The sequence below is a fragment of the Asterias amurensis genome, chromosome 1 (genome assembly GCF_032118995.1).
Source record: "Asterias amurensis chromosome 1, ASM3211899v1".
NCBI classification, from domain to species: domain Eukaryota; kingdom Metazoa; phylum Echinodermata; class Asteroidea; order Forcipulatida; family Asteriidae; genus Asterias; species Asterias amurensis.
The window spans coordinates 10,197,353-10,220,922 of record NC_092648.1 but is presented as its reverse complement, the minus strand read 5'-3'; the positions used below and the strand labels follow the sequence as shown (position 1 = coordinate 10,220,922).

Genomic DNA, 23,570 nt, shown 5'->3' with positions numbered 1-23,570 from the left:
AAAGATTGGATAATTAAATATTCATGTCGTTATAACTTAATTAATTAATTATTTAATTTATGCAAATTACATTTAACTACAACTTCAAGACCTAAGCTTTAATATGATATATGGTCTGACACTTTTATACTAAGCCAAGTATGATTTTTGGCTTTAACAAAATGCCCTGGTTAAACCTATGGGCTTTTGACGGATACAAATAATAACTAGACATTAGGTGTTTGTGAACAAACACAAAGCTGTTCCGTGTTCTTTTCCTTGGATTATGTGCTAAAATGACCAAGGAGTCTATTACTGAAAAAGGACGAAAATGCCGAATAGTGTCTTGAGTTATGGTGCCACTTCCGGTTGACCCGGAAGTAGAGGTCGACATTGGGTCATGGTAACCTAAGGCTCATCTCCAATGCCCAAGGAGTCTCTAACTGAAAAAAGTTTGAAAATCGATATTGCCACACTTTGAGTTGACTTGGAAGTAGAGGTCAACTTGAGGTCACGGTGTTACAAAAATGTATTTCCAATCCCAAAGGAGTCTATAACTACAAACAGTCTAAAAATTGGCCGTGTACTTTTTGAAATATGGTCGCACTTCCGGGTGACCCGGAAGTAGAGGTCAACTTGAGGTCACGGTTTTACAAAGTTTATTTTCAACGCCTAAGGGGTCTTTAGTTGAAAAAAGTCAGAAAATTTGTTGTATAGTACTTGAGATATGGTCCCACTTCCGGTTGACCCGGAAGTAGAGGTCAGTTTGAGGTAAAGTTTTTTTTGCAACTTATCTCCAATCCCCTAGGAGTCTATAACTACAAACAGTCTAAAACATGCCATGTACTTCTTGAGATATGGTCCCACTTCCGGTTAACCAGGAAGTAGAGGTCAATTTGAGGTCACAAGTTTTCAAAGTTTATCTTTAATGCCTAAGGGGTCTAAAACTGAAAAAAAGTTTGAAAATCGGTTGTATAGTACTTGAGATATAGTTCTACTTCCGGTTGACCCGGAAGTAGAGATCAATTTGAGGTCACAAGTTTTCAAAGTTTATCTTTAATGCCTAAGGGGTCTAAAACTGAAAAAAAGTTTGAAAATCGGTTGTATAGTACTTGAGATATAGTTCCACTTCCGGTTGACCCGGAAGTAGAGGTCACCTTGAGGTCACGGTTTTTCAAAATTAATCTCCAATCCCCAAGGAGTCTATACCAACAAACAGGATAAGAATCTGCCGTGAACTTCTTGAGATATGGTGCTACAAAGATTTCCCAATTAAATATGCAAATTAGGGTCACGTGAATAATTAATTAAGAGTTTTAACATTTGTGACATTTAGAATTAAGCTCAAGTTCTAAGCTTCAATTTGATATATGATTTAACTCTTTTGACCTTGTGGTTTGGGAGATAAGGAATAAACAAAAAACGTGTACAAATGCAATGGGGTTTTAGGCGGAAACAAAGAATAATAATAAAAACAATAAAAATCTAGACGAAAACAAAACCTGTTCCGACGGTAGGTCGGAACAGCTAATAATAACTAGAGATTGTGAACAATCACAAAGCTGTTCCAGAATGTTTTGTTAAGAAAAGTATTCTATGCTTTAACAAAACCCATACATAACAGCTTTATGAAATGTGATTACCTTGTCTTTTATCTCATACTGAATCGAAATAAGCTTTAAAATTAGAATTTAAGGTCAACATGGCATCGTGGTCATTATTTGAAATAAATTTAATTAATGTTAAAAAATCGGTTGTGTAGTTCTTGAGATATGATCCAACTTCCGGGAAGTAAAGGTCAATACACCTGTACTGGGTCACGGTAAATCAAGTTCGATTTTGAATGCCTAAAGAGTCTAAAACTGAAAAAGATTGAAAATCGGTTGTGTAGTTCTTAAGATATGGTCCCACTTCCGGTTGACCCGGAAGAAAAGGTCAACATGGGGGTCATGGTTTTCAAAGTTAATATTTAATGCCTAAGGAGTTTATAACTGAAAAAGTTTGAAAATCGGTTGTATAGTTCTTGAGAAATGATCCCACTTCCGGTTGACCCAGAAATAAAGGTCAACACAAGGTCACAGTTTTCAAAGTTAATATTTAATGTCTAAGTAGTCTATAACTGAAAAAAGTTTGAAAATAGGTTGTGTAGTTCTTGAGATATGGTCCCACTTCCGGTTTACCCGGAAGAAGAGGTCAAAATGGAGTCACGAATATTCCTCAACAAAATTTAATGCCTAAGCAGTCTTTAACTGAAGAAAAAAAGTAAATCGGTTGTGTAACTCTTGAGATATGGTACAACTTCCGGTTGACCCGGAAGTAGAGGTCAAATCGGGGTCACGGTTACCCAATGCAAATCTATCATGCCTAAGGAGTATATTACTGAAAAAACTTTGAATTCGGCCGTTCACTTCTTGAGATATAGTGCTGCAAAGAAAAACTCATTAAAGCTTCTAATTATCATAAATTTTCACGTGATGACGTCACAGTTTTAAAATTGTGTTTTTCGTACTAACAAATTTCAAAAGGTACACGATGGTGTGTTATTTACCCCAATCCAATGCCTTTTACAAAAAACCCTATTAGAACGTACATTCGTTTTAACGAATACCCTGAACCATCGTAGGATTCCAATGTATGCCTATTGGTTGTGTACAAATCCAATGGAGTATGTCCAGAACACGGTTAAATAAAAAGAATACAATGGTCTAACATCAGGACAGCGTGGTAGACTCCCCTCAAGTAAGTCCTCAATGCAAACAGGTCCACACTGTATTGCACCCACCCATAGAGAAAGTGTACAGCCACATGAAAGCGACTGCACCCAGTTTAGTGACTACATCCAGCAGTACTACGTTGTACCCATGACGGCAAGATTTTAATTTATTCGTTAATGATAGACGTCCCTTGATTGGTTTTAATGGACGGAAACCATTATTTTTCGAATCAGTATATTTTTGGACACAAAATATCAAATTTAAAACACGAACAGATAAATGTTTCTGAAGTTATTTAGTTTTTGACCATTTAAATGTTGACATTTGAAGAGCCATTGTGTTTGTGCACAGACACAAAACGTGCAATACATGACGTCATGGTGACGTCGTCCGGATTCTAAGGCCATGGAATAGTTATACAGTACCCAAAAAGTACAAAATTGAAAAATAAATTGCGATCGGACGAATAGTTTGTGAGATATGGCAGTCTAAAGATTGGCTAATTAAATATTCATGTCGTTATAACTTAGTTAATTAATTATTTAATTTATGCAAATTACATTTAACTGAAACTTCAAGACCTAAGCTTTAATATGATATAGGGTCTGACTCTTTTATACTAAGCCAAGTATGATTTTTGGCTATAACAAAATGCCCTGGTTAAACCTATGGGCTTTTGACGGAAACAAATAATAATAATAATAACAAACTAGACATTAGGTGTTTGTGAACAAACACAAAGCTGTTCCGTGTTGTGTAGTTCTTGAGATATGGGGGTCACAAAGTTTATTTTAAATGCCTGAGGAGTCTATAAGAGTAACAAGTTTGAAAATCGGTTGTGTAGTTCTTAAGATATGGTCTCACTTCCGGTTGACCAGGAATATAGGTCAAATTGGGGACACGGTTGTTCTAATTTTATTTTTGATGCCTAATGAGTCTAAAACTGAAAAAGATTGAAAATCGGTTGTGTAGTTCTTAAGATATGGTCCAACTTCCGGTTGACCCGGAAGTAAAGGTCAACATGGCGTCACGGCTAGCCAATGCGAATGTCCAATGTCAAAGGAGTTAATAACCAAAACAAAATTGAAAATCGGTTATGTAGTTCTTGAAATAAGGTCCCACTTCCGGTCTACCCGGAAGGAAAGGTCAACGTGGGGGTCATGGTTTTCAAAGTTAATATTTAATGCCTAAGGTGTCTATAACTGAAAAAGTTTAAAAATCGGTTGTGTAGTTATTGAGAAATGATCTCACTTCCGGTTGACCCGGAAATAAAGGTCAACATAAGGTCACAGTTTTCTAAGTTAATGTTTAATGTCTAAGTAGTCTATTACTGAAAAAACACACACATTACGTCCGACCACTACGTCGGAACAGCTAATAATAATAATAATAATAATAATAATAAAAATAATAAAAATCTCGACGAAAACAATAGCTGTTCCGACTGGATTGGAACAGCTAATAAAAATCTCGACGAAAGCAATACCTGTTCCGACGGACAGTCGGAACAGCTAATAATAATAACACACAAATGTATGAAAACGAAATGCGTTTCAGCTTTTAAAAATCCGGTTTAAAGCCATTGGACCCTTTAGGTACAGAAAAAAATAAAGTTCGCAGATTTACAAACAACAGGGTTTACAGAAGGTAATGGTGAAAGACTTCTCTTGAAATATTATTCCATGAAATGGTTTACTTTTTGAGAAAACATTAAAACAATATCAATTCTCGATATCGAGAATTACAGATTTATTTTTTAAACACATGTCTTGGGGCACGGCGAAACGTGCGGAAACAAGGATGGGTTTTCCCCGATATTTTCTTCCGACTCCGATGACCGATTGAGCCTAAATTTTCACAGGACGGTTAGTTGATATAGAAGTTGTGATACACGAAGTGTGGGCCTTGGGCATTCTGTTTACCGAAAGTGTCCAAAAATAAACAACATCGTTCAGATTGTAAACGTGTCTTCAGCTCACAGTAATGTGCCAGAACGTTAATCTGGATGTTTTGGGTTCAAATCCTGATCTGGTCATTGTTTTCTTTGTTCAACACTCAACAAAACAGTAATTAATAAGCAAGTGAGTGACTGTAAACGGTTTTTGCACCATAAGCGGGTAAACTAGTTCGTGTTACGACCGAGCCAATTGTGTCTTCTTTAAAAAAATGTTCAGTCAAGTATTCTGTGCTAAATCCCTATTTGTAATAAATCCTTTTCATTTGAAACGATGACATAACCTAATACTCATTACCAATCATGATTAATTTAAACCAATATTTTTTACAACTCAGTTAGTTGTTGGTATTACACTGAGAAGTTGATTCAACAAAACACTCACCGACTAGAAGTACACTCAGCAGCAGCATGGAACTAGCGAAGGCACAAGTAGACATGGTGAGATGATTGAAGGTTCAAGAAATGACGGCACAATTGTTCTATCTCAATGCTCAGGCACGGTTCTACATAAAAATGACTGCTCAAATCCCAATTCACGGGCAAAGTCCTATAAGCAGTATGACTGCACAATATTATATGTCAATGCACGGGAACGCTCCTCTGATCTGAAACCCGACAACAGAAATGTGTTATTATAGTTATGTACAAAATTGTCAATGATCCAATATCTTGAATCCATGTACCAGGAATTTTAATCGAAACGACGACTGAAAATAACAAATCAGTTTCAGTTAGACTGACTGAAGTTCATAGTTTCAAGGTTGTTGGTTAAAGTCACCTGGAAGTGGTATTTTGTCAAAATAAAACTGTTGTCACTAAAATATGTGTTTTGATGAGTGGAATATGAATAAATAATTAACTAAGGTTTAAAAAAATCGGTCTCCATGTTATTTTACCAATTTGAAAAAAAGCCCGACCCGAGAGGGCGCTGTTCGTGACGTCAATCGAGGCGCGATGAATCGCATGCAGTGCCAACACAAGATAGTGACGCTTGGCGCAAGCTAAAAACATGCCTTCAAAGTTGAAACAATACGTGATTTTTTTCACGTTAGGCAAATGCTCCTTTAGGTTCGTTACGTCTTCCATGTACCTTCTTTGACTTCCCCACTATTTGGACAAATTGTTGGGATGGCGTCATGTTTTAGAACAGAACTTTTCTCTTCATGTCAAAATGTGTAGTGTAGTCCGGATTCCCGAAGCACGACGAAGTGTTTGCAGCACAGCTGCGCTGGAAAAGACGTCGCACCGGACAACTTTGCAAACTGACCCCATCTTTAGTTGTTTTGCTGCATCCAGCAGCAATACACCTGGTCGACATTGCCGGAAAAATGCAAGAAAACAACTGTTTCGAAACGTACAAACTCACGATTAGGACTTGAATGTACTTGCACGTACGTGTGTTCGATGATCGATTGACGTCACAAAAGTGGTAGGCAGAGTCACCCCCACACAACGTTATTATTTTATTGTTCAGAAACATATATCCCAATGTTTAAAGAAAAAAAATCTATTTCCAGGTGACTTTGAAGTGTTATTGCATGTAATACGTTCCATGGGTAGTTTGTTTGAAACTGTATTTTTTTGTATCATTCTTTCAATACCGAAAAGCAAAAAATGCCGAAAAGCAAAAACCCCAAAAAGTATTCAATGGACAACAAGTGTACTCTTCACTATTCACTCCAAATTCACCCATACTCGTCAGCCTGCTGGAGCCCCAACAATTACCCCTACAATAACTCAAATAATGATCTGACACCTTTAATTCTTGGTACCCGGCAAGTTGTTGGTACCCAGCCAAAATGTACTCGACTACACCACTGACCTCGAGAAAGACTGTCTGACTAATGTGAATCTAATGTCACTCATCACAATTAAACCCAGATGCGAAAAGGTCGATCACTATTCAACAGTTAAGTCCATATTTTAACTAAACTATATATTTTCTAAAGCAGCTGCACTTCATTTAAAGTAAAAGCAAATGTTCATTTACTAGAAAATGAAAAGACTTAACAAAACGCAGAGCGATGAAATCGTTCCACTTAACGGGCACGATGCGAATCTTAACCGCCACGACGGGCTCGATGAAGCGCCCTCCACGATGCCTTATTATCAATGTTGCCAGTACATCTAGAAGTGGAGATAAACACTACTTTCGTCTTTATCATAAGACAATCAAACTGTGTGATTAGGTTTAACCATGGGTCAATAAACAGCATTATTTGCTCCATCATGGTTTAACCATGATTGTGGTTTTTTTTTTATCTTAACTATCCTCTCTTTTCATTAAGTCGTGTCCACCATTATTTGCTAATAGGGTTTGGTCATGTATCGGATTTAAGAAAAAAAAACAATTCAATTGGTGGCATTGACTTTACTTATCATTAATTTACAGTCATCATTTTATTTAGAAAGGAGTCATTTGTAAATTTGAAGTAATTAGATAGGTTTGTAAGGAATGGTATGTATTGAGCAAATTGTTATTTTCTCTTAAAGGAACACGTTGCCTTGGATCGGTCGAGTTGGTCTTTGAAAAGCGTTTGTAACCGTTTGTTATAAAATGCATATGGTTCAAAAGATGTTGTAAAAGTAAAATACAATGATCCACACAAACACGCCTCAAAACTGCACGTTGTTTTTTTACATCGTAGACTAACACGGTCGGCCATTTATGGGAGTCAAAGTTTTGACTCCCATAAATGGCCGACCGTGTTAGTTCGCAAAGTAAAAGGAAAACCACGCAATTTCGGAGCGAATTTGTGTGGGTTATTGTATTCTACTTTTAGAACATTGTGTGGGTCATTGTATTCTACTTTTAGAACATCTTTCCAACCATTTGCATTTTAAAACAAACGGTTATAAACGCTTTTTATAGACCAACTCGTCCGATCCAAGGCAACGTGTTCCTTTAATTATCTTTTCAGTGGAACTCCTTTTTGATCAGTTTATTGACACATATTGATCACCTTAAAGACATTATTGATCATTGTATTGATCACCTTATTGACACCCATTGATCATCTAACTACCCCTTATTAATTTGCCTAAGTGAGAAACTTGAGTTGCTCCTTGTCACCATGCATGCATTTCACATACGACCATCTTCCATTAAATCGCCAACCAATTCCACCACTCTTCTTTATCTCTAGTTGCTTCATTCAATACCAGTTAACCATCTGGATCTAGTACACAGTCATGATCTAGTCTTCATTTTTAAGGTATAGATGTGACCTATGTTTACATTCAAACCGCCCTCTGTTGACAAAACACTGTATACGTCATGTTTCGCCGGGCAAAAAGACGCATAGTCAGGGTAAGATTTCATACACTTTCTAGCTGGTTGCCAAAAAACACAAAGGTTTTGCCAGGCGGTATGAGCGCGAATCATGTAATTTTTTTCGAGTGACGTCAACGGTCACATCGTCTATACCGTGGAGGAGTGATAGCGCCCTCTGTTAATAGCAGTTCGTGATGAGCAGATCGCAGACGTTATGGGTCGTGTACATCCCATTCAGAACAGGGACGTCTTGCACCCAGACTGCTCCTGAAGACGAGTACGGTATACTGTACGAACTGTCAATACAACTAACTCTTTTCAGAACGAAATAACAACACTGCCAGAGGAGATTTTACACATTGGTGTACACACAAGTTGACTATAGATACTTCTTATTCGCACTTTCAGTTGCCTTTAGATTAAACGCTGGTTTGAGTTGCAACTGCACTTGAACTAAATATTATGCGGTGGATGGGACCTGATGATGGATTCCGAGTGGATTGTTTGGTTGGTTGGGTGTATTGGGTGTATTGGTGGATTACAGAGGAACACACCCCTTTCGTAACTAACAATAATCACACAATAGACAATAATTAATTAATACACATGAGATTAGTTTGACATAATCGTTCCCACCCGATGAAGAAGCGAGGTTTATTCTCACCAGCTCTGCCTTTTACAGGTCAACATCCCTATTACAAAGTATATAAACCTTGCATTGGCCGCCATCTTTGGTGAAACGGGCACGCATGAAAGGCTATCATTGGCTGGGAGTTATGGGCAACACGTGTACTCGTGTGCGCTGTTTTGTCCCTTGTTGTTTGAATCAAAGATGGTGGTCAATGACGTCATATGCAATCAATCTTTAACACTAGCAGTGTATAACATTGCCCAAGGTTTAACCAGTTAAATCCCAATATGTGATTTTAGATCTGCCCACTTAAACAACCCCTTTGAAATTCGTAGTTCTAGTGAATTATCAAAATGATTTTTGGGGTTGAACAAAGAATTGACTAGAGTGGGATTCGAACCAATGACCTCCGGATTAACGTGCCGGCGCTCTACCAACTGAGCTATCTAGCCCTGTATTGGCGGTGTCCCTATTTTGTCAATATCTTTGTTCAAAATTTCAAAATGTTAACTAATGCTCAGTATTTCTTGTTGCTGCTTTGCTGTTCTTCAATTTCCGCATACATTTTTTAATAAAACTTAATATACTTATTCTGAAAAAAGAACGTGTTTTATGAAAATTAGTTTGTTGTTGAAGTCCGGAGTCACCTTGTGACTGTGAACCGTTTTACTTTACATTTTACGATTTCGTCTGTGACAGGTAAGGAAAGTCCTTATGTTGTGGTTAAGTCATGCTTTCTGATTGTTTCTTTTTGGAATAAAACGAAAACACAACTTGTTTAAATAGTCAGCAGTGCTATGAAATTAGGCTTGCATTTTATAGTTATCATTTTCTACATTTTTATTATCTAAAGTTTAGAGTATTTAATAATACTTAGATATACGTAAAACGTTAAAGACTATCACCATGCAGACACATCTCTGTTTGGTCTCCTGTGACATGCAACGAAAATAACCCCTATTGCATAGAGGGCCTGGTTATTCCACTCAAACCTATATCCTGAATTCGTATTGGACCAACTGCATTCTGATTGAGTTCTGTAACCAGATGCACTAAATCATACTTTGCTTCTCTTGTCCTAATATATTGTATCCATTGTGTGCAAAGATAGACCTGCTTAATGAGATAAGATGGTATTGTGTTCATAAGTAACTTGAGAGTTGAGAACAAAGGAAAAGGAGCAATGAGTGGGACGCCCTCTTTCGTCTCAAAAGCCTCTCATTAGAAGATAAATCATTTTGATGTGATTCTCATCCTAACCAAAATTAATTGCTTCGGTGTCTTAGTACCTCTCGTCACTCTACACTGTTCCTTTACAGACCATGCTTTAGTTCGCCTCTTCACAAATCCCCATTCCCTTAATCGTACAGAACTGATGCCATTCATTCTGAACGGACAGACCCACCGTGTACTCCAGACAGACGATTATCCTTGAAGTACAGTATACCCCCACTACAAAGAAATGAGTAGCCTCCTATCTTTACTGATTATACTGATAAATATTATTCACGGTACACGTTTGATTAATGATTGTAATCGTGTAATAATAACAATGCTTGATTATAAGAAGCAATTAATATCTCCGTTTCATTGTTACATATATTCTTACGAATAAAATGAAACGTCCATGCACAGGTCCTAAATAACACTTTTTACCAAAGTTAGGCAGACCATGACGTGTGTGATGTTTAACTTTGAAAAACCACTGGCATTGGCGTTCCAAGCTCCTTCACGGTTTCTATACAATGAAGAAAATAGACAAGTGAATGTAATGAAAAATATTACTTCAGACAATGTGGTACAAGAGTTATGGAAGGCTAATGCCGACACATGAATAAAAACCTACTATTTTATCGTGTACGCACATGATACTTGTCGTGTACATACATGATATTTTATCGTGTTAGTACATGCTAAATTCGTACACAATACTAGTTCGTGTGCGCATGATCTCTTATCGTGTATAAATGTACACAATAAAATTGCATCGTGTATGTACACGATGAGTTACCGTTTTCGTACCCGATAAGTTTTGGTTTGTCGTGTACGTACACGGGAAGCTCAGACTAACCGCGTACATCGTGTACGTACACGATAAAGTATTATGTACGCCTACCCGAAGATTGCAGGTTTGTTTATTCACGTGGCAGCAATACGCTTCCGTAAAGATATGCTAATTTATTCTAATTTATTAAAATGTTGACTCGCACATGGTAAACAATATTATTCAGCTTTTGACAAAAAGCTTTAAGTCACCTGGAAATAGATTTATTTTTTATGGACTGAGTTGAGTTTTTTATGATTGATATCTGCAGGCTCTCAGCAGAAGAAAACTTACTTTCAAGAGGAATTAACAGTATGTCTCTGATTAGTTTAAAACAACGCGTTTTTCTTGTTATGTGTTGTCCATACTAAAATATAATATAATTACCTTAAAATTTACTGCAAAGATTCCTGCAAGAAGTAAACCGATTCTCGCCAACCTGTGATGTGAAAATTATTCCCGTAGGCAAAAAACAAAACGAGTTTTTAATACTTAATATTGCTACTAGATAGTTTTAGTAACGTGACAAAATAGTGTTTTGAAAAAGTTAAACCGGTTATTTCGAGGGTGTGAGCAACGTTTGAAGATTGAAGATGTAATGCTCACAGACATGCAAGTTGTGGATTGTTGATTCACAGAGGTTTGTGCATGGATGGCACTAAACTGTGGTGTCATGTAGTTCAATAAAAATAAATTGACTCAAAAGCCTTGTACATTTCTTTACACCCTAAGAACACACAGGTCACTGGAAGAAGTCATAATCCCAGTATTTTTTTATACAATTGGCTTAACACAGAACTGGGTCAGGCCTCTGGGACCAAGTAGGCCGGGTAAATTCTGGAAACGGGAATTTTCCAGAGTAAAGTATCGCCATTCACGGTTAAATTAAATTTTATTTTGCATTTCAAATTAATTAACCAATAATAAATAGACAAGGGTTGTATAACGGATTGTTATAACGCCTTATTGCGAGGACCACGGTAATGAGTCTAACGTGGGGAAGTAGTTTGTAGTGGTATTAATTTTGTATATTGATTTGGTTAACAAATAACTGGCTTTATTTAGAAGAAAAAGTGCGCCACCAAGAGTTTGCAAAGGAGAGGTTAATGTGTAAAGACCGTTCAAGTCCCCGGCAAAACAAAACAAAGTCTTTTATTTTTAACCTTTGATTTTCTTATCTGAACACAATAGGCAAACAAAGTATTAGTAAAATTGTTACTACGTCAGTTCCATTATTAAAGTTAACACAAGATAATTTCACAGTCTAGTGTGAGCAGGGAAGTCCATAATATTCGCTAGGCTCCTTACGAAAAAGGTCGTGCTACTACACTTGCTCCCCACATGTAATTTGAAATATATTAGAATGAAGATGGCTCCGGTTTGCAAAGGGTTTTTGATAAGTACCATTTGGCTACATCCGAAATTACCTTTATAACAGGTTACTCCGGCAGTTTCTGTGTTTCTGCACTTGGGTTTATCCCAGCAATGCGTTGGACACTCTGTGATTTTGGCCTCGGAACCGTCACACACAACCCGATCCATTAAGTTGGGACCACTCCCTTGACCGAAGAAAGCATCCGACTTTGCCTGCCTGGCACCAGGGTAACCCAGCTGTCTGCAGACGACCCCAGCATCAGTCAAATCCCACTCATTGTCGCAGATGGCGCCCCAAGTGCCATTCACATTGAGCTCAACCCTTCCACTTCTCCTAGTTGGTCCGTCCACAAGCCTTACAGTGTCTTGTTAAGATAGGGAAGAGTGAATAGAAACAATGTCGAAATGGAAAGAGGGGTAGACAGTTTTACCACGATCAGTTTTAAGCTTGAAATTTTCTGCATTAAAACCACTAGAAAATAATAAAGAGTAAACTCAACCGGCTTGTGCTTACGTATATAAACAACCAGAGTTTGTATAGCGAAGCGGGCAACTTAGTAGGCGTAGGTTTGTTTGTATATAGAATTGGAAGAAAATAAGAGACGTATTTTGTGAGAAAGATTATTGATAACTCATCCTTCGAGTTATCAATCGATGCGGTTATTACCTAAAATAATGAAGATATCTATTTGAGAAATTGAATAATAAAATTTAAAAAAATAGTTTTAGTTTCAAACGTCGAAGGCTTTCTGATAATCTTCACAAAAACAGCCACAAGACCATCGACTCACAGATGATAAACATTTAAAACAAAACATTTCTTACTTGGTTTGCAGACTACTCCAGCAGTGCTGGTGCATGGATCATTTTCCCTGCAAAGAAATGGGCACCAGGAAAGATATGGCTCCGTCCCTTTACAAGCAACTCGATCCATTACAACAGGAAGTTCTGTCGCTCCGTAAAATGATCCATTCTTTGCCTCACTTGCCTCTAGGAAACCAAGCTGCCAGCATACAGTAGTCGCATCTTGTATGTCCCAGTTTGTATCACATACCGCACCCCAAGCACCGTCATGGTAAATCTCGACTCGACCTCTAAGTGCGTCATCACCTCCAGCTAGCCGGATGATACCATCTTCAATAAAACAATACAATGTTTGTATCACACCTAAGAAAGTATGTTTTGCCCTATCTTGATAAAAAAAAAACATTTTAAGAGGGATGAAATAGATTAAACTAAATTAGATTGGTTTAAAAAAGTTGGTATTGAGAGCAGCCTAAATGAGGCAGTAGTTGAGGCATGGATGTGGACGGGAAGGTTATTCCATCAGAGAGTGGGTGTGACAATTGATGGGGAGGCGCATTTTCTGTAGCGAGTGCGGGGGATAGGACCAGAGTTGAATTTCAGGTGGGCAGTAGATGATGATCGGAGAACACGAGACATAGGTTGCTTCCTGTAAATAAGTCATTCTGAGATACATTTAGGGGCCAGACCATGTTTAACTTTGTATGCAAGAGTAAGAACTTAAAATCGGATCCTTTGAGACACAAGGAGCCAGTGTAAGGAGCGCAGAAGGGGAGTGATGTGATCTGATTTCTGTGATCTGATGTGATGTGATCTGTGCGAGACACTGAGTTCTGTAATGGAGGGGAGCAATGTTGGATTGATGTAGAGACTGTTGCAGTAATCGAGGTAAAAAGTAGTGAAAGCATGAACCAGTCGTTCAGTGGTACTTTCTTCTAAGTAGCGTCTAAGCTTTCCGATCTTGTGGATTCCAACAGGCAGCGGAACGACATGTGTTCTTGGTGTGTTTGTGTAGGGTTAAATGGTGATCAAGGGTGACTCCGAGATCTCTAAAGGTCTAAATTGTTTGATGTTTTTGATATTAGCATGGATTACATATAAAAATATATGCTTTGAACTTATAACAGCTTATAACCGTTAACTTCATGTAAGATCCAGAAAATGTTATTCTTGAGCGTCAAGAAATTTATACAGTGATGTGTTTTAAGAATTACTCATTTGACATGTTTAAATAGCATAATGCCGAGTTTTAACGTTACCTCGGCATCCAAGAACTTCAAATGCAAAGTGAGGAAAAGTCCTAGTCCAAGTCAGTGTCATTATTCGAAGGAATCTGGTCCTCAATATCTCAGGGAAGGTGACAGTTACCCGTTCACCACCATTGACATTCCCGTTAAACTAAAAGAGAAAAACAGTAATTTTTCGTTTGAAGGTTAATTTGTAATAAATAATATATTGATTTTATAGTACCCTGTGACACTCATAGCGCTTCAACATTCCCCATATCACTTGGCCATGTCAGCTCCCTTGGGATTATATAGCCTATGCTGCCCCATAGCGCACCAAGCTAAATCGATCCCTGCCCTTATTAGGTATCCGTTAACCCGTTGAAGCGAGAATCAATTAAATAAGAGTGTCTTGAGCAAGAAAACAAGTGTTAACTTTGATTTTACCATAACAGGGTTGTTTTACGTGCATGCGTTTTTGTTGAATATTATTATTTTTTTTTTTTACAATCTTTAACAATCGAGTCCGGAGAATTGATATCTGTAAAAATCCAATATGTCCAATTGCCCAGTCCCTCGGAAAAGAGATATATGTATAAACCAACCCTCCGAACCAGTCGACACTCGCAAATAACAAAGGTACCTAAATCAAACACTAGCGTCGCTAATCAAGACTAGGGAGATAAAAGAAATGGTATCTGACCTGTATGGTATCTCCGTCCGCATTCTCCAAGTCGTGCCAGCTTTCAGATTCTCCCGTTAAACTGTACTTAACGCTGAAGGTTTCCATGTACTGCGTTGGATGACGCTGCACAATCAGTCCAGTAACACCTAGGCCTTGTAGTCCTAGATCAACTTGAATCCAAGAGTCTGCTACATCCTCTTCAGTTGGTACCCACCAGTGGCTGTTTCCTGTGTATAAAAACAAACGTCGCGGTTGAATGCTATTCTTTAGCAGAACTTAGAATCAATCCCTTATCCATTCCAATGAAATGTAATTTTCAAAGTAGATCATCACTTCCTACAAAGGTATATTTCGATTATTTCGTCGCAAACATATAGGGGTTATAATAAATGTAACACTTCCCTGAGGCCACTTCCATTATTACCTAATAGTTAAATTGGTATATGGACTCCATGGTCAGTGTGCTTCTTTTTGTGCAATATTTGTATGTGCTTTGATTTCCTAAAATACGTTTATACGGTTTACTTTAAGCCTTTTTTAGCCTTCGAGAAAGACTCTGCTAGGGTCGAAACGTCAGGCCATTAACTTTTTTTTGCAATACCCTCGGTCCATTTGGTTGGTAAGTTGTTTGCAACAGCTAATTCTATTTTCTCGGTTTAATTTAAATAAGCTTTTTGTATTCCTTTTAATTTGAGTGTACACTGTTTTGTAATTCAGCCAGTAAGCTGTAATGAGCAGTTTTTTATTAAAACCACAATAATATAAATAATGTATGTCCTATTATACTCTTCCTTAGTTCGTAGCAAACACAAACAACACATAATTTCAGATAGAAAGATACAAAAGGACTGCTATCAACACACAGGTTCAACTTGAACCAGGAGGGGTAAAGTGAGTAGTTAAGACAAGTATGTGGATCCGGTCAGCAAGTTCTGCCTGCAGTTGAACGGAAATTGAGTATGACTTGCCTTCATTGAGTCGGGCTTGTGGAGGTGAATATGACGCCGAATAAGATGATGATGCAGTAATACTCCCATCAGGGATCGCCCCACTCTCCATTCCCAACGGTCCAATGGTACATGCTGGTCCTGAAATAAGTCAATAAAACAATCAATACATTAAATCTTAAGATCCGACTATCTGTTTCCAATGTTGATAAACTTGGTATGGACGATGAACATAAATAAAACTGCAGCTTTTTAGTAAAGTTGACGATTGTCATTAATTTTGTGCTCATAACAAGCTCGGGTTTGTTGTGCTCAAGCATAGTACACAGACCACTGAAGTCGCAATTGGGACTGACTTCTGTATAATCAATGAAATTAAATGGTGTGTACTGACAAAAATATTAAATGTTAAATCCCGTTTAATAATTATTTAGTTTAAACTTAAAAGATAAACACACAGTTTTGCAAGAAGGGAGGTATAATTAAACTGCATTTTAATGTTCACCATCCGAGTATGATCCTGAGGTTTCCTGGTTGTTGATTGGATGGGCCAGACAAAGTCCTGCAAAAAAAGAAAAAAAATACATTTTCACTTCGATGTTTATAAATAATATTTGAAATTGTGTGTAAAACCCTGCAGCGTGGGCCGCTGTCAGCACATTGTGACATATTTCAATATTCCATTGCCTTATAAACCACATCGTATACATTGTCAGCTCATTATGTCACGATATCCTAAGTTGGACCATGCCACGTGCCATAGAGGGGTTGTCAATCACCAAGGGGGTCAGTGATTTGGTAAGGAGGGGACGGGACAAACCTCTGCCATTATACTTTGTGTATTGGCATGTCAATTGGTAATGTTCGATGAAACCAAATTGAGCAATATGTACAACAGGGGTTTTAAGTGGGTTTTAAAGGAACACGTTGCATTGGATCGGTCGAGTTGGTCTTTGAAAAGCGTTTGTAACCGTCTCTTTTAAAATATGGGTAGAAAGATGTTGTAAAAGTATAATACAATGATCCACACAAACATGCCTCGAAATTGCACAGTTTTCCTTTTACCTCGTCGACTAACACAGACAGCCATTTATAGTCATTTTTTTGACTCCCATAAATGGCCGACCGTGTTAGTTCGCACAGTAAAAGGAAAACCACGCCATTTCGAGGCACACTAATATGTGTGGATCATTGTCTTCTACTTTTACAACATCTTTCTACCCATATGCATTTTATAACAAATGGTTACAAACGCTTTTCGAAGACCAACTCGACCGATCCAAGGTAACGTGTTCCTTTAAGTGTTTGTTTAGTTTCGAGTCAGGAGAAAGTCCATTGTTGCATGTATTTGTAACAGTTAATCTTAAAATATGACTGTTGGGCGTTGTTTATAGTCTGGGTCTCTGAACATAAACGTGAGAGCTGTTCCAATTATCTGGTCGGAGGTGGTTGAAGTAATATTATTTAATAAAAATAACAACACACAAACGTGTGAAATCAAAATGCGTTTTGGCTTTAAATCCGGTTTAAGGCAAGGTCCGAAAACTCCAATAAATAAACAGCATCCTTCAAAAGTGTAAAAGTGGCTTCAGCTCACAGTTGTGCGCCGGAACGTCAATCTTGATGTTTTTTGTTCAAATCCTGATCTGGTAATTTGTTCTTTGTTCAACACTCAACAAATTAGTGATTAACAAGCAAGTGATCGAGTGACTGTCTTGCACCAAAAGCGGGTAAACTAGTTGGTTATTGTATCGGGGATTCAAAGTTACGACCGAGCCAAATGTGTTTTCTTTAAAGATTCAATTAAGTAATATTTTTGATGATTTATTTTTGACAAGATGATACGAATAATACTTTACACAAATCATGTTTAATTTACACTTAGATTTGTTACAACTCAGTCATTTGTGGATATTACACTGAGAAGTTGATTCAACAAAACACTCACCGACAAGAAGTACACTCAGGAGCAGCATCGAACTAGCGAAGGCACAAGTAGACATGGTGAGATGATTGTAGATTCAAGAAATGACGGCACAATGTTCTATCTCAATGCTCGGTCCTATACACAATATGACAGCACAATATTATGTCAATGCACGGGAACTTTCCTACTCTAATCTGAAACCAGACAACAAAAATTTCTTATATTATACTCATGTACAACATTGTCAATGATCAAAGTAGGATCTTAAATCCATGTACCGGAAAGTTTATTTTGAAAGACATTGACTGGAAATGACAAATCGGTTTCGGTGAGACTGCAGTTCCTAGTTTCAAGGTTGTTGGTTAAAGTCGTGACTTTGTGCAAGACGTTCCATTGGTAATGTTAGAAGCTGTAACAGACAAATTATAAACCAGAAATTAGTCAATAATTAACAAAATGTGTTTTATACTTCAACTTCACACTTCATTTCAAAATACATGACATAGGACAGCACAATATTATGTCAATGCACGGGAACACTCCTACTCTGATCTGAAACCCGACAACAAAAATGCCTTATATTATACTCATGTACAACATTGTCAATGATCAAAGTAGGTTATCTTGAATCCATGTACCAGAAAATTTATTTTGAAAGACAATGACTGGAAATGACAAATCGGTTTCAGTGAGACAGCAGTTTCAAGGTTGTTGGTTAAAGTCGTAATTGCGTGAAAGACGTTCCATAATGTTATAAGCTGTAACAGACACATTATAAACCAGAAATTAGTCAATAATCAACAAAATGTGTTTTATACTTCAACTTCACACTTCATTTCAAAATTACCCAAGTTCGTAGGCCTGCTCGGAGACCCAACAAGTAGGCCTACATGTATACTCGAGTAATGATCAGACACCTTTAACTATTGGTACCTGGCCACAGTTATTGGTACCCGGCAAAAAATGTCTTCTTTACTACACACTGACCTCGAGAACGACTGTCTGACTAACCTAGATGCGAAAAGGTCGAAACTATTCAACAACTTATTGTTTAATTTTGTAAACTAAACTCAGTATCTCTCTAATCTAAAGTTTAATACTTACTTTATTTAGAAAGCAACATCAACGTACAATACAACATGAGATGACAAATTCAGCTCAAAACGAAGAGAGATGATATCGTTCCACTCAACGGGCACAAAGGCGAATCTTAACCACCACGACGGGCTCGAAGACGCGCCTCTACACGATGCCTTTACTATTAAAGGAACACGTTGCCTTGGATCGGTCGAGTTGGTCTTTGAAAGCGTTATAGTAACTGTTTGTTATGAAATATAATGTAGAATATAATGATCCACAAATTTTCCTCGAATTCGCGTGGTTTCCTTTTACTCTGTGAACTAACACGGTCGGCCATTTATTGGAGTCAAAAATTTGACTCCCATATAAATGGCCGACCGTGTTAGTCGATGAGGTAAAAGGAAAACCACGAAATTTCGAGTCTTTAGTGTGGATCATTATATTCTACTTTTAAAATATCTTTCTAATCATATGCATTTTATATTAACAAAAGGTTACAAACGCTTTTCAAAGACCAACTCGACCGATCCAAGGCAACGTGTTCTAATATCAGAAGGGGGGAGAAACACTACTTTTGTCTTTGCTTTATACGAAGCTAGTAACATGCAATATTCAGCCGTGTGTCAAACTAAAAGAAAAATGCGTGGCTCAATAGGAGGCCACATTAATGCGTATCTTCATTTGAACCCTCCACAGGGAATGGGCGTCGCCACAGTCTGTAGTAGGTTGCTGATATGTGTTTATTTACGCCGCACAATGAATGTTAAACAGCTACTTGAGCGGAATGTTTATAACGGAAATGCTAATGTTAACTTGATAGTAATGCGTTTGTTCACCATTTTAATGAAATTTTGGTACAGTGTACACTTCTGAATTTTGTCTTAATTATCGATTAAAAAATCCAGGTCCATAATAAGCATATCCGCCGTCAAAAAGTAGCTATGTGGTCCCGAGAATGGTCCCTATCCCGCAGCGCGGCACAGGTTGGGGAAGTTTCTGATGAGGTCAGTGGGTGATGGGACTGGGACTGGAGTTTGGATTAGGACTAGTATAGACTTGTGGACAAGTCGTTAATGGTCCCACAAGATCACTGCTCTCGCGCGAACTGCTGGTTGTCCGACTTCTACTCCCCATTAAAATGGGACCGCGCGGACCCGGTTTTTAAAGTCCGCAGTGCGTGAAAGGATGCGCAGTGCGTAATCGTTTTCGCAAATGCGTATGAATTTTTCAAAATTAAAAATTAGGTCGTACACACTAATCGGATGCGTAGTCGGACGTATTGAAACATTTTAACATTTTGTCGGATGCGTAGACGCAATTTCAGTGAATAATGGCAACAACCTGATACGAAAAGATCAAAACTGTGCTTCTTTTTCCAAATCTGTGTAACACAAGCTTGAAAGAATACCGAGATGTAAAAAGGACAGTGGCTTCATGGAAGGATATCGGGAAATTTGCGATAAAGATTTGGACGGAAGGCATTTTATTTTATGAGTTTTTTTTGCACCGGACGAATGTATGAACAGAAGTTGACGCGCTCGTTTCCCCGCGAGTATGAACTGCCTTTTAGACAAGTGAGTCGGTTTGGCCCACAGAGTTATATATAACTATATGGTTTGGCCGCGGTGTGCGTGAAAGGGAAGAGAAAAACGTCTTGCACCAAGACTAGTTGTTGATAGGCCCTAAAAATGATTTGGTCTTATTTGCTGATAGGGACTGTTGGAAAAACAAACAGGTCTAGGGGTGTTTTGACTTGGAGGGGGAATAACTCGAGCGGGCCCAGGGACTTCCCATGTTTTATTGAGCATAGGATTACAATTCAACAGTCAATGAAGTAAAAAGCTGTTAGACTTCTCATTTTTTTCGTGACTCTTTTAAATATGAAGGCATTAAGTTGATCCATGACCAAGGCCATGAATGAATTGTCGTGTACTTGAGAGCTTGGGTTTCGGCATGGTGATGGTGAAATGTGGTCAAGTCTAAATGGCGTGTGTTGATGTTTGTGTTACACTTTATGGCATCACAGTCAATAAGTCCAAACGAAGATTTAATGGTGAAAACAATGATGTGCTGCTGTCTCCTGTAAGGAATGCTCATCCAGTTGAGTGACTTTAAACGTTCATCATAAGGCATGTCACCTCGCCGTGGCGTTGGGCACACAACTTCATCACGACTGCCTTTTCTATTTCACTAGTAATGTCCTTTAATACCATCATACTCATCTAGATCTAGTAAAACACTCATGACCCATTCATCATTTTTATAATAGAGTAATAGCGCCCTCTGTTAGCAATTCGTGGTGGGCGGATCGCTGACCTTTATGGGTCGTGGATACACAGAACAGAGACGTCTTGCACCAAGACTGCTCCCAGAATACGAGTACGGTATACTGTACGAAATGTCAAGACAACTAACTATTTTCAGAGCCAACACTCCCCAGAAAGGATTTTACAATAAATTGTTGTCCTGTTCTTAAAATCTGCATACATTAATTATCATGCTTAAACCTAATTTAAATATTTATACATAAAACTTGTTTATTATTCGTATAAACATTTATTTGTTGTTGAAGTCCTCAGTCACATTTTGAATGTAAACCGTTTTACTCTACATTTTAATTTTGTTATCTGTGACTGGAAAATACATAGGTGATGTTCAACCATGCTTTCTGAGTTTTTTCTTTCAAGAAATAAAGGGTTGCACAATTTGTTGTAAATGGCATTTTTCTGGTGACAGTATGCTCAACATGTGATCCATTTTTTTCGGCAGAGCTCAAGGCATAATATCTGTGCGCTTTAAGAGCTGCACTTCTTAAGTCATTATGTTAGCGTTTATTACATTTTTTCTTTTAAAATCTCGGTGTACATAAAAAGGATCCAAGTAAATATGTTGTGTTGTCATTGAAATCAGAATTGATTAGACCTCTGTATTTGGTTATAGTTGAAATAATCACATCCTAACTCGTGCTTTTATGTTCTTTCTTTCTTTCTTTAAGTTTATTATTAACGTGTAACTGGGCGCTATTTATGCAGTTATTCAAACAGGATTTACAAAAAATGTTGTTGATCATTACGGAAGCTTCTTATATGAAGGTGACTTATAGTTGGACAAGGTGACCTCAATGCGTACATTATTATTGGGTGTGTCATATTCCATGAACACATACTGTACATTAATGGCACTGAAAACTATATTAGTAACTACTCCAAATAATTGTTTGCATAAAATGTAACGTTCTTAGTAAAGAGCAACGGCGAGTTGTTGGAAGTATACAACATTGAGAGAAAACTGCTTCCTCTGAAGTAACGTAGTTGTCAAGAAGAGGTTATTTGTTCTCTTGCAAATTCGATGGCCAATTAGGTCAAAAGTTCCACAGATTTATTATTTTTAGCATACTATGTTGAGATACACGAAGTGAGAACAAATATGCCTATTGACCCATTTCACCTGACGTCATCAGCAGAAAAATCTTGAATGCGCCATACTGGTTGGCAATTTCACTGTGTGTTTTTATACGCCTCTCTTAATACTTATGCATGACGTCATAATTCTTATCCAAAATAAGGCTATGGGCGCACGTCCCCCATCACTTGCAGTGGCTGCGCCCATCGCCTCGTTTTGGATTAGCATTGTGACGTACGTTATGCAGTAAAGTGAGCATTTTAGGCGACGCGGCGTTAATACACGTAAACCTAACTGCCCACCAACAGCGTGGCACCAGTCGCCGCGTGTGATACGCGTGCAAGGGGTCACTACTGGTCTTGGACAATTACCGAAGATATCCAGGGATCCCTAGAATTGGCCTAATAGTAATCCTAGAATTCTGTAGTAGGTCTATTAATATATAACATCAATATTAATCATTGTTATAAAATTAAACATTAATTACACACTCTAGTGAGTAACTTGAGAGTTGAGAACAAATTGCTCCGGTGTTTTGCATATCGTCGGTCGTACCGCGAACTGACCTAACTGACACAAAATCACACATTTTCGCAAATTTGTTTTAAAACAAATTATTGACAAACTCATCAATGCTGTTAACATTATCAGCAAGTTTCAGTGCCTAATATGTAATAGTTTGGTAGTTACACTAATTAGTATAAACGACGCATCGCTGGACTTGCCATTTTGTCTTTTCACAAAGTGACCTATCTAGATACGTCGCTTTACCAATGGTTAAACTATGCGCTACAGCGCGCGCGATTATGGCGCGCATGCAAATTTTCGTACCACGAAGTGACCTAACTGGGGAGCGTAGTATTTTCACAAAGTGACCGATCTCGATAGGTCTCTATTGCGCATTGGTTTGTACACAGCGCGCTGCGGGCAAAAATGAAATTTTCATTTTCACAAAGTGACCCATCTGTTTAGGAATTAATTACTTATTAAACTAGTTTTAGGGATTAAAACACATTGATAGTTCTGTATGAATAAAGTATTCAGCTTTGTTTTCGTCATAAAATAATACAATAAAGTTGGTAAGCAGACTCCGAAACAGCAGTTTCAAAAGTAGTGCAACTTCAATCGTGATTTTCTCTGAACACGTTTTTTAAAACAGTGAACGAGTTAGGTCAGTTCGTGGTACGAACGACGATATATAATCTATTACCACCTCCCGTCACTCTACACTGTTCCCTTACAGATCATGCTTTGATCCGCCTCGTCACAAATCCCCTTTCCCTTGATCGTACAGCTGATGACATACGTCTGAACAGACAGGGACCTGTCGTACATTCCAGAGAGACGATTATCCTTGAAGATATATATCTCCACATCAAAGGACTGATGAGTAGCCTACTTCTTTTACTACATCTACACTGATTTTACTGAGTATTATTCACGGTACACGTTTTGATTAATTAATATTGTTATCCGTTTTATTATTACATTGTATTCTTATTAATAAATGAGCTGTCCATGTACAG

General features: G+C 37.8%; 1 protein-coding gene across 1 annotated transcript; it reads right to left on the bottom strand.

Annotated features, from left to right (window-relative positions):
• Nucleotides 1–8,554: 8,554 nt before the first annotated feature.
• Nucleotides 8,555–17,875, bottom strand: LOC139945213 (neurotrypsin-like). The gene is made up of 9 exons (XM_071942520.1): nt 17,584–17,875; nt 16,141–16,197; nt 15,643–15,776; nt 14,707–14,904; nt 14,037–14,175; nt 12,799–13,107; nt 12,027–12,338; nt 10,987–11,038; nt 8,555–10,293 (listed from the first exon to the last, which is right to left on the bottom strand). The coding sequence occupies exons 1-8, from the start codon at nt 17,636–17,638 to the stop codon at nt 10,995–10,997; spliced, it is 1,248 nt and encodes a 415-aa protein (XP_071798621.1). The 5' UTR covers nt 17,639–17,875; the 3' UTR covers nt 8,555–10,293; nt 10,987–10,994.
• Between the last annotated feature and the right edge of the window lie 5,695 nt (nt 17,876–23,570).